This window comes from Nanorana parkeri, unplaced genomic scaffold, assembly GCF_000935625.1.
Source record: "Nanorana parkeri isolate BGI_ZX_2015 unplaced genomic scaffold, ASM93562v1 scaffold964, whole genome shotgun sequence".
Taxonomy (NCBI): domain Eukaryota; kingdom Metazoa; phylum Chordata; class Amphibia; order Anura; family Dicroglossidae; genus Nanorana; species Nanorana parkeri.
Window position 1 is genome coordinate 72166 of NW_017307232.1, and position 12718 is coordinate 84883.

The 12718-nt window shown below is 42.4% G+C and overlaps 1 protein-coding gene across 1 annotated transcript; it reads right to left on the minus strand.

Moving 5' to 3' along the window:
• Positions 1-9788: 9788 nt before the first annotated feature.
• On the minus strand, positions 9789-10944 carry LOC108795383 (proteinase-activated receptor 1-like). The gene has a single exon (XM_018566625.1). It carries the CDS (start codon positions 10824-10826, stop codon positions 9789-9791), a length of 1038 nt encoding a protein of 345 aa, XP_018422127.1. The 5' UTR covers positions 10827-10944.
• Positions 10945-12718: the final 1774 nt, after the last annotated feature.

The window sequence follows — 12718 nt, forward strand, 5'->3', positions numbered from 1 at the left end:
ATTAGTGTTTTAATCAGTGTTACACATAATTACCTTCTTCTATTCTGTTGACATATTCTGTCGTATTGTTATAGTGTGAGTGCCCTCTAGTGTTCTAAACTTGAATCTATCCATAACTTGGATATTCTGCTAAAATTAGTGCATGCTAAAAGTAGAACTAAAGAAAAACTTTTTTTTTTAGCTTTAGATATAGTGGAGAGGGGTTAGAACAACTGTCAGGTTTTCATTGCTGTCTGTGTCCCCATTAGGGAGATTCGCCCTCTTCATTGTCCTGGTGACCAGTATCACGGAGAGTAAATGTGAAGGTTATCCCGAATGTTGAGTTGTCATTTGAAAAGGAATAGAGGGATAGTGATACCCATTTAGCTATGCAGTATTATAGACCTACACTCCTAGGTTTACGGATTTGGAAAGCAATTCTACCCCTTGTGAGATGCTTTTATATATCAAGGGCTGTATAATTGTTATCCTCCTTTTATGTTACTGTACTCTTGGACATGTCTGAACCGTTCTTTAATGTTAACATTTTGACAAAACTTTAATAAAAATATTGCAACAGAAAAGGAATAGAGAGGAAATCTTCCAATAGAGACATTACAGCTAGCTATACACTGTGATCATTCTAAATAAACCGGCCAAAATGTAAAAAAATATGTTATGGCTTTATTTCCACTTTGAAAGCTGAACTCTAGCCTTACCTTCCATCTTGCACAGTTGCACAGGCTCCCCCCATGCTGAAATGAATTACTCTTATTTCACTGCACACTGTTCAACTTGGCGTGACAGTGCGGCTTCATATATATGTCTAAAACCTGTTTCTCTAGCACTGATTTACATCCTGGCCATCATTATTTTTCTGGGTTAGAAGAGTAGTCATGACACAATCTCAACACCTGCCACTGGTCTCCAAGAGAATAACTACATGCTTTGTTCTGAAGCCCTTTAGGGTGGATTCATAAAGGCAGTGCCGGCGCTAGTGTAAGGCAACACAGGCAGCTACTTGAGGGCGCGGGGGGGTGGGGGCAGCAAAACACCTTGCACGGGCCCTGCACTGTACAGAGACAGGGTCTGGTAACGAATGGGATACGTGCAGTGGGCAGGCAGGGGGAGGCGTGGCTTCAGGTCATTTGTTGTCAAGGTAGAGACGGAGTGTGGCTTCTGCTCCATGTGTGGGTTTTGAGTTTGCACTTGGAAGGGGTGTAGAAGGCGAGGCAGGATGGGGGCGGGGTCTCTCATTTTCCTTACCGGAGCAGTCGGACTCTCTCAGGGTGTGGGCGGGGTAGAAGTATCCGCCTCTTGTCACTCCTTGGGCTCCTCCCACAGTCTGGGCCTCGCTGCTGGGGGTCGAAAGGCCGCCGCTGTCAGTCGGCAGAGAAGCGGGTCCGGGGGATCCCATGGATGTACACTGGGCAGTCAGGGCTCCTGCCACCTGCACCCCTCCCCCTACTGGGCCCTTCGCAGTGCTGTCTTCAAACTTGCCTGCATCAATGACTTCTACTGTGAGAGGTTCAGAACAGGCTTCTTCAAGGTAGGATCATGATTGTACCATGAGGTCCCTGTCATGTCCAATACTGCCAGATGGCTACAGCCCCCTACAATGTACTGGGGCACCATGAAGCATGTCACAACGCATTGGGGGCCTCACAAAAAATGCTAGGGCACCAGAGTGTCCCTGTACACATTGTTTATCAGTGTATCGGTGTGTGTGTCAGTATAGTGGTGTGTGTGTGTGTCAGTATAGTGGTGTGTGTTGTCAGTATAACGGTGTGTGTGTGTCAGTATAACAGTGTCAGTATAGTGGTGTGTGTGTGTCAGTATAGCGGTGCTAGGAATGGGGGTCATCTGTACCACCGGGGCCACCTGAGAGGGACAGGGACGGCATTACCGTAAGGCTGCATAGGCTGCCGTCTGGGGGGTAGGGGGGGGGGGGGGCGAGAAAATGCACCTTCGCCCGTGTAGGCAAAAATCCTTGCACCGGCCCTGCATACAGGAGTCCCAGACAGTAATCTGAAGTTGACTGATAGCACAAAGAAGTTGGTGCTTTTGAGATGACAGAAAGGGAACCCATAATGTTTTTTGCTAATGTTAATGTGACTTCTTGTTGAGAAAGAACAGATGTGTCTGCGTGCTTCCAGGCATGCATTATTATCCAGTAAAGGCAAATTAGATGAAGGGTTTTGGTCATAAGCTGTTATGTGCCCCTGGGTTGGTGTAAGTTAGGGGAAGCCATTGACCGTTATTAGCCCTGCAGTGTGAATGCCAACCAATGGTGTTCTTTACTTTGTGCAAAACATCGGTATGACCAATGTGTCAGGCTCCCCCTTTAACCACCTGTATGTAGGGGCTCTCAAAAGAATTGTACAAGGCTTTTTCATTACAGATTATCCTTTAAGGGTAATTCCATCCAAAAGGGATATTTTACTTATAGTTGTGGGCTGCATAAGGCATTGAGTTGATAAATAGCTTGGATAATCCAACAGCAAGATCTCCTTGTCTTAATTTTCAACTAGGAGTTCCAGATACTTCTGTTGCATGGTCCATAATTTAAAGTAAAAAATACAATGAGAGTGGAAACCCCCTCATAATGGCAAAAGCAGGTGCGCAGATACTAGTACCCAAATGCAGATACCTCACCGACAGAATCCCAAGAAGAGAAATTATCAGGTAGTTTAAAGGATGAACTCTTTTTAGTGATAGTCATTTATGCCCCCCACCCACCACAAACACACATTTTCCCACTCAGTGTACCCTGCAGTATTAAATGCTTACCTTCAGTCCTGAAGTATGACCATATCCATAGGAATCAATTGGGCAGCAGCACACATTTGTCGCAAATAGTGTTGCCTGGGCTGTGCATCCAATGCGCATGTGTTCTTACTTACCCCATGCCTTTCCTTGGATGGCGCTATACTCCTGGGTCAGCCATGACTAGGTTCCTATTGATTGCGATGAATGGGGCTAATGGCATTCTTGTGCAGTGGATGCAAGATTTGGCAGGAAGTATTTACAACAAAAGGTTGTGCAGCTATACAGTGAAGATCTATGGAGCTGGGCTGAAGTAAGTATTTGAGGATACAATAGGGTAGGGGATTAAGGGGGCAAAGGGAGGATAAAGGACAGTTAGGTTGTCCTTAAACTCCCTTTACTTTCTGCACGTCTATGTTTTGTTAGTCCAAAAAGAAAGTACATTGTGGAATGAAAGCCCAGCCCAAACAAAACATTTAATATTCTTATTGTACACATTAAAAGTTGTTCAATTATTGCTGACCTTTGGGTAAACTCAGATTGGCTTTCCTGTTTATACAGTTGGCAAAATGAAAATGTATTGCCATGGAATTGGATGTATGCTTGTGATAACAGATAAAAGTAACACCCAATAAAAACAAACACTGAATGACACAATTATTTATTTGAGTAACTGTATCAGAGGATTAAGGCCATAGGTATATATTAAATAGACACCGTACAAAATGTTCTGAAAACAAAGTATTTACATATTTACAGTAAACGTGTGCAAACATAAACCTTTAGTAACACTGAATACAATATAAAGAGCTGCTTGAGCCTAATCAATAAAAGAGATTTGCTGATGGATAAACTGATGTAAACAGAAGTCAATTCCTGTTGTATTAGATAAGGGTTCTGATTACCAGATTTATAATACCTTGGGGGACATTTATAAAAAGTGAATAAAATTTTTAAGAAAACAGCCAATTTCTGCAATTTTTAAATAATTTGCAATTATAATCTAATTTATAAAAATGGAAAAAAAAATATACAGTGTTGAAATATAAACAATATGAACTTTAAATAAAAAAAAAAGAAAAGCAATACATAGAAAATGCCTATTCTTCAGCTTGAATACATTTTATAAATCTCCCCACTTATATTGAGTCACACATTCTCATGTCCCAAGACAACTTTTTTAAGCTGTATGAAAGATGAATTGCTTAAAAACATTGGAGTCCTAAAAGTCAAAGCATCACTATTGTAGACAAAATAAAAATAAAATGTCACAATAACTCTGTCTATGGACCTCTTAGTTTGTTTTTCTGGGATCCCACAAGGTTGTTTCCCTGTAAGACTATTATAAGTAGGCGACTACCCAGGAAACCAAAAAAATTATTAATTAAACTCCCGGCTAGTGGGTTTCATAGCTAATTCTATATTTTTCCAGCCCTTATATGGTGCCAACATATTAAGCAACACTCTACATAGATTATTACACATAAGTCACTGCCCTTCAAAGTCTTATGACACCAACAACACTTATCACCATACTAGGAGGATTTAGTAGGAATGCAAATCGACATAGCAGTATGTTTTTGGATTGTAAGAGGAAAACCAATCACTTTGTAGAAACCCAAGCAGACATGGGGAGAACTTTCAAACTCAATGCAGATGGCGTCCCGGATAGGAATATTTGCCTACCAGTACTTCCCAATCCCACTGATCCGATGCTAACAGTTGTTTTAGGATTCTTTTCATGTAAATACTCAAGAGTGTACACACTGGTAATGAGGTTACAATGGATGGGGGACACATATCATATTACAGTGACGTGCGGTACCTCTTGTTCCGGGTGAGTCATTCCCCAGCACGGCCCTCCCCGCCCCCCTGGGTGAAGCCCTGCCCAAGCCTGTCGAAGCCCCACTCCAAACCCGTCCCCAAGCTGGTGTAACGGAGGAAGGGAGGAGACAGGGAGGAGCCTCCCTGTCCCTCACTTGCGCCTCACTGCTGAGGCACTCCGTCCATGACAGGTTACACAGCGGGGAGGATTTCCCTGCTGTGTAACCTGTTAGATGCCGATCTGAATGGAGAAAAAGCTGTCAGCTTCAGACATGAAGCGGACAGCTTTTTCCTCCATAATTCTAGGTGAGGCTCTGCCTCACATCCCTCCCCTGACCGCACGTCCCTGCTCTATTAGTGGTCCACGAGAAGATTTAGCTCCTTGTACCACACTTTAGCTCCTTGTACCTACAAGGGTGGTCAGATATGCATGCATAATATAACAGCTCTCAAACATCAGAATTGGCAACCATAAGAGGGAGAAGATGAAAATGGAGCTGACAGATGCTTTTGGTACTGCTTATTTAAGGTGGGACAATAGCAGTTAGGGCACATTTTTTGACCTTACCAAAGACAGCAGTTTTAGTGGGGGCTTCCACAAGCCATAAAATGGTCTCCCTATCTAGCTTTAAAAAAAAGTCAGATTCGATTACTGTTATCTATTGTCAACAAGTCCCCTTAAGTAGATGTAAACCCAATCACTAAAATCTTATATAATGTTTATCTAATGCCATCTAATTTTTCAGGCACTTCCTGTTATACAGTGACCTCTGTCTCTGAGCTGTTCCCCTGCCTTATTAGCCAATGGAGACTATAAGAAGCCATGGCAACACTCAATGCAAAGACATGCTCCACGATTCTCAACCATCAGGAACACCCTAAATGACCCCCTATCCTGGAGAAAAGGTATACAGCCACCACTGAAAAGAATGTATGTAGACAGGAGTGACTGCAAGGAGACAGCATGAGATCAGCAGCACTGAGATGCAACAAAAGATTGAAAAAAGTTGAAGCGCACCAATGCATGTAGCACGCAATGCGGCTGCTCAGGAGGTGGGGATGGGTCCTTAGGGTTTACATCTACATTAAAGCTGAATGAGCTTAACTGGAGCGCCTTAGTAGAATTTGTATTAATTTTATGGAAAATGCAGTCGCTGTATGCATTGCCATTAACAATCACAGAACAGGAAAAAAAAAAGAGAAGGAAATGGAGAAAAGATACCACTGCTAAAATAAAATCCAGCAGGACTCCCCATTTTGGTAGGGATATCTTCATCAACAAGCACATGAATGGGGAAGTAATGTTCCATATCAAACAAAGGATGCTTTAGCATCTTCGCTTCCAGTCTTTCATATCTTGCACCACAGAGACCAGCTCTGAAGCGGAGCTTCTTAAAACCTACATAATGCCATCACAGAGCGGTCACACACTGTAGGTGTGAGCTATAGATATATTTTGTACATTATAATGTTTATAACACAGGAAAAATAACTACGCAAACATCAAGCCACAACTATGTGTATATACGATACATATACATTGCGAGGTACAATATGTGGTTAGTGGTTTTCATTTATATCTTTCACAATCATAATATATAGAAGAATTTGCGTCATCAATTCCTTGGCCACGGTTTCACAAAGTTCACATTACACTGCCACGCTAGATACATTTTACACAATAATATTTATAAAAAGTGACAGTGAAAACATGTTCCCATTCCAAGAGACACTCAAACAGAACACAGGATATATGTTCTGTATATTCATAAAGCAAAAGTCCTTCATGGACAGTTATTAAGAAAGATCATGAGGTTCAATATGTAAACTTAGTTACCGTATTTTGTGATCCATAAGACGCACCGGACCATAGGACGCAGGGAGGTCCGGCGCGCCTTATGGAGCACTCGACAGACTGTAGCTTGTGTCACAGCTTCTGTGACAGAAGCTGCAGTTAGTGACCGCTGAGACAGGTGGCGCTGTGATTACAGTGCCACGGTCTCAGTGATCACACAGAGCAGACGAAGAAAGTCCGTTCTCTGTCTGCTCTATGGTGATCTCGATCGTCGCCGCTGCTCGGTTTTAATACGAGTGATCTCATTAGATCACTCGTATTAAACGAGCAGTGGCTCCAACTACTCGCCCGGTGCCCGAAACTGCAGGTCTCGGGCATCGGGATTCGCTCCATAAGACGCAGGCACATTTTCCCCCTCCTTTTGAGGGGAACAAAGTGCGTCTTATGGAGCAAAAAATACGGTATATATACACAGAGTACAGTTTTATAAACTCCTAAGGATTTTCAGTATAGCTGTTTAACATTTGCAATCCTCTAGGTGAAATCCATCAAGACTATTCGTGATTACTGAAAAGGGAAGATTTGGATTTTCTACTCTTGTCAATGGAACATCTTAGTCCTCGTTCACACCGAGGTGTTTTGTTGCTCGCAGGTAAGCACAACAAAATGCTTAAGACAAGAAATCCTATTTGTTTGTCTTAAGTGCAACAAAACACTCAAGACAAGGAATCCCATTCATTTCTATGGCCCCTGTTCACAGCTGTCGTAAGCAGAAAACTGTCTGTGGCTGGATAAAGTACATGAGCTACTTTTTGGCAGATTACAGCTCTTTTGGTCCAATAGACTTCAATGAGAACCTCTATACAACAAAACTGATATAAGACCCATCGCACTCCTGACCAGATAGTAAAGTACCCATAGAAATCGGGTGGGTTCCTGAGTAACAGCAGATTCCTCTGCAGAGTAACATGAAGTAAAGAAAAATCACTCGTACTCCAGCTTGATTTGATAGTCAATATTTATTGACCATTGTAGTGTCACATCAAAATGGCGATGTTTCGGAACCGTCCGTTCCCTTCTTCAGGCAAACAAAGAGTGCACCAAAAAGCTCAGGTGAGAACAGGGGCCATTGAAATGAACAGGATTCCTTGTCTTCAGTATTTTGTCGCGATTAGCTTTAAATGGTGCGAACGAAGCCTTAGGCTCCTAAAAAGTACATAGCTTGGATTGAATGTTTCCTGAATTATACATTGGTTTATCCACCCCTGTGCTAGCCTGTATGTTAATACATAGTTGTGGAAAATTAAAGGGGGTAGGGTGACTTGATGAAATGCAGATTCCAAAATTATAGCATATCTAAAGCTAAAAACAAAATGTAACATATGGCAGCTACCAGCTTGGGGTGGCTGCATTAGTTTTAACATTTCAGGCTAAGAACATTTTCAGCAAGTACAGAAAACGTTCATCTTGTCAGAAATGCTGTGTCCTTGTCACCTCCTATTATCTTTTTTGTGTAAACTACTAGGCCCACCAAGGGACAGGAAGAATGTTATTTGCATATTACCAGATGAAATAAAAATAAAAGGGGGAAAGTCTGAAAAAAAAGAAAATGAATGCAGCCACCTCATCTAAGGATTGGGATTGGTAAGCTGTAATATATAACACCTTTGTTTTTTGGTTTAGATACTACTTTATGTATTTATTTACAGAGCCTTTTTGAAACTACAGATATAAATGGTTTGCCAACTGGCAGTAGCTTGCATTAGTCATTAATTTTGTTCTAGATAAGACTTTATTGATCCCTTAAAAATACATCATTTTTGCAGACATAAAAAGAAAACATGATAAAACAATTTGCCGGCCCTTACATTGTAAGTGATAGCACTTGGAAAGCAACAATGAGCTAGATCCCCAACCAGTTCACAAGTGACATATGATTCTTAACTTCCAAGTCACTTTCCTTACTCTGCAAGGTTTTATATAACAGTGTATTGATGTTAACACTAATTCTGTGTCACTTTTAATTTTGATTATGGAAAGTATAGTAAAAATACTGAATATTCATAAGAAATTGCTATTTAGAACTCAACAACAAAAAACATTCCAACCTAATAATCTATTTAATAATTGTTCCCATCAAGCAAGTTCAATGGAATTGTATTTAAAAAGGCAGCCCAAGTTACATGCAGCTACCTATTATGATCTTAGGCTGGATTCACATTGTTTTGCATGCATGCAGCATGCTAGGTAACCCTAGGTATGAATGGGTCCATATAATGTCCATTTCTCTTTGAGACTAATGGGCCCATATAATGTCCATTTCCATAATGTGAATGGGCCCATATTATGTCCATTTCTCTTTGACACTTAACTGTATAGCATATATGTTAACTAGCCATACAGGAAAGAATGGGATATCTACTTGTAATGCATTTCCATGCAACATCCTTTATGGCCATGGTAAAGAGGAAGACTTTGCCACCCAACACTAACTCACCAGAAGGAATTCTTATTAGATTTTATTTCTAATTCAGTATATAAGCACAGATCACTGTGAATGGCAAGTCAATTCAAGAGATGTACATTTTAATGCACTTAAAAGAAAAAAACCTTCACAAAATTCAGAAATTTCCCAGTGCTTTATATACCATCTATAAGAATCCCCTTTATGTAAAGAACAACATGTTACAGAGGTTCAGTTTTTAGGCCAAAAAATAGTACACATTCAAATAGGTTTGTATCCAGAGAGTAGGTCCTAAAAAAGTGAAGTATTAGGATGTAGCTTTCAGTTTAACAATGTATCCATGTCCATATTCTCAACTATTGTCATAATCTACAAGTAAACAGCAAAAGACTAAGCTCACACATATAAGTAGGTGAAAAGAGAAATTCATTAGGGTTGTTGTCCCCAACAAGGCTAGAGGTTCATCAACTTAGAAGCTTCTGTATGGATCTTACATGGGTGTCCTCTAGGAGGCCCAGAGCCAGACCCAGAAGACAATGCCCCATTACACATTCCATCTGGCCTTGGGACACCTTGAATTCCCACTTGAAAGTCCTAGATCTGTAGCCTGACTATGGCATTCTGGGCTGGCCATATCCTGTCGCCCAAATGACTCCACTAGAGTAAGGGGAAGGACCTTGATTATAATAAGCATTGTAAAATGACTTGTTTTGTTCTGTGTCAGAGTATCTACACTGAAAACACTTGCTTAACACAAACTCCACTGGTGGTATTTAAATAGATTTTATAACCTTAATGTGTGTTAAACGTACCTAGAAACATAAAAGGTTTGGTAAACATATGAACTGAAAACATCTGATCTGTAAGGACCAGCCCAAGCAGCACAGTCGCATGACGGAAACAAGCTATACTTGCTTAGAGAAAGTGCAAGTCTACAGCCGTTCAGCAAATAAGTATTATTTAGGTCAAGAGTTTTCTGTAGACGCTATTTTTTGCGGTGCTGACGACCGTCTCATTTTTGCTTGCGGTGCTCATTAACCGAGCACTGCTGCTTACAGGCTCAGTCAACTTCTTACAACACACCAAACTGTACAAGTACCTCTGACACTGGGTGGAGCCATAGTAATAAATAATTGGGTCCAGGCAGCAGTTGACACTGCTAATGCAAGCGCACAGAATGTAGGCATAGTACAGAGACTGGTTGGCTCCATGACTGAAGTACAAATAATGTATTAGGAAGATGAGATTGCTGGGCCCAAAGCACATGATGAAAACACAGAGCACCACAATGGCCAAGACTAAGGCTCGGGTCTTCTTGCATGAGTTCTCAATGCTTGTACTGCTCAAGCTGCGTATGGTGCCGATATAACAGATGGTTGTAATTATTAACGGCAACACAAAGAAGACCATGATAAAAGTGGTAAAATAGTACTTGTAAAATCCCTTGAGGTACTTCAGGTCTTGAACATCATGGCAGGTGGTGATGCCCAATGAGGCAACATGTTTAGTCTGCTCATTCATAAAAAGAGGCGCACTGCTGGCAATGGACACAATCCAAATGGAGATGCAGACCATCCAGGCTCTACTCATTGTGCGCCAAGAAAGAGAATGCATTGGATAAACAACTGCCAGGAACCGGTCCACACTGATACTTGTCATAAGAAGGATGGAGCAGTACATGTTGAAGTAAAATGCTGCAGTGATAAATCGACACATGCCAGGTCCAAAGTGCCAGTCATTTCCTGCAAATCTGTAAGCAATTTGGAAAGGTAGAACACTGATGAAGAGGACATCAGCCGTGGCCAAGTTCAGCATATAGACTACAGCCGGCTTCCTGACCTTCATTTTAAACAAGAATATGATGACTGCCATGACATTGAGAGGAAGTGCCACAAGGAATACCAAGGTGTACAGAGATGGCACAAATCTTGTCAACATCGGACTAGTCAGATACAGATGAACCTGCTTTGTAATGTTGTTTGTTCCTTCCTTTAACATACTGCGGGTGCGAGGCAGTGTGGGCCCCAATCCCGATTCTTCTCCAGATGCATCTATTGACTCATCTGGAAAATAGTCAACGCTATCAATTGCATCATCCGGAAATTCTTCAAATTCATCAACAAAATCTTCAGGAAGGTAAAAGGTTTTTGGATCGATGCTGTTGTTACCTGAAATGAAAAAAAGGATAAGTTAAAATAAAAATGAAAGGAATGGGGGCCATTCCAATCTTGGCAGAGTTCTAAGGTAAAAAAAATACAGTGAGAGTAAAGCCAGACTTTTTTTTATTATTATTTTAGGTGTAGATAGAATGGAAAAGGAAATGGAAGGAAATCTCATCAAGGTGAGAGGAATTTGTGTTTTAAGCAGGCCATACAAGTCAAGTTTGAGCAGTATGTGGCCCCATCAGTACCCCTACATACGACAAAAGCCGTTTTTTCAATGAGGCGGTCTGAAAATTCTTGGCCAAACAGTGACTGCATTCAATTTGCATTCACCAGTATCTGTCACATTCAGATGCCTTAGCTGTATTTGGAATAAATTGCTCAATAATAATGGCTGTATCTGTACTAGTGAGTCAGAGTCATAAAGAAACGATTTTCATGGCACTTCCCACTATTCTAACATGAGGAATACATACCCTGGAAGGGGAACCCGCAAATATTTTATGTTTTAAGAAGGCTCAGCTGTATCTCCAACAATAAGACATAATAGGTGTGATGAAAATACATCTGTTGTAGATAACTTGGGTTACCAGATAGGCAGGGCAGCCATCAGAAATTTTGGGGCTCCTTACACGGCTTTAGGCCGGGCCCCCCTGCACCGCCGCCACACTGAGCAGTGTGGCGGCGGTGCAGGGCTGTACAGAGAACACTGCACCAGTCACATCAGTCTCTGCACAGAGGAGCTTACACTATAATGCCCCACACACTATTATTATTATACATTTATATAGCTCTGACATATACAGCAGTGCTGTACAAAGAACACTGAGCTAGTCACATCAGTCAAGCTCGGAGCGGTGGAAGCAAAAAAAAAAAGTGTGGTGTGCAATATAGTGAAATGAAAAGTGTAAAATTATACAGCAATCAATACAGAATGGCACCGGTCATAGAGGACTACAAATCCCAGCAATAACACATTCTACAGCGCAATTCAGAATAATATATATATAACTCTGACACATACCGCTGTACACTCAGGACACTGAGCCAGGCACATCAGTCTCTGTAAAGAAGAGCTTACACTCTAATGCACAATGGCACCAGCTGTAGGGGGACTACAAATCCCAGCAATACATTATAAAGCAATGCAGAACAGTATATTTAATTCTGGGCTCAGTGACCCACTGGGCGCAGGGATAAGTGACCCGCTGGGCGCAGGGATAAGTGACCCGCTGGGCGCAGGGATAAGTGACCCGCTGGGCGCAGGGATAAGTGACCCGCTGGACGAAGGACCCAGCTGAGACCCCACACATACCCAAGAGTGATCCTGCAGAGCCCACCATAGATGCTGCACAGTCCATCTGATACTCTTTATGGTGGACTCTGCAGGGGGTCTCATGTGGGCTGGTCAGGGATAAGTGACGCGCTGGGCGCAGGGCTTAGTGACGCGCTGGGCGCAGTGCTTAGTGACGCGCTGGGCGCAGGGCTTAGTGACGCGCTGGGCGCAGGGCTTAGTGACGCGCTGGGCGCAGGGCTTAGTGACGCGCTGGGCGCAGGGCTTAGTGACGCGCTGGGCGCAGGGCTTAGTGACGCGCTGGGCGCAGGGCTTAGTGACGCGCTGGGCGCAGGGCTTAGTGACGCGCTGGGCGCAGGGCTTAGTGACGCGCTGGGCGCAGGGCTTAGTGACGCGCTGGGCGCAGGGCTTAGTGACGCGCTGGGCGCAGGGCT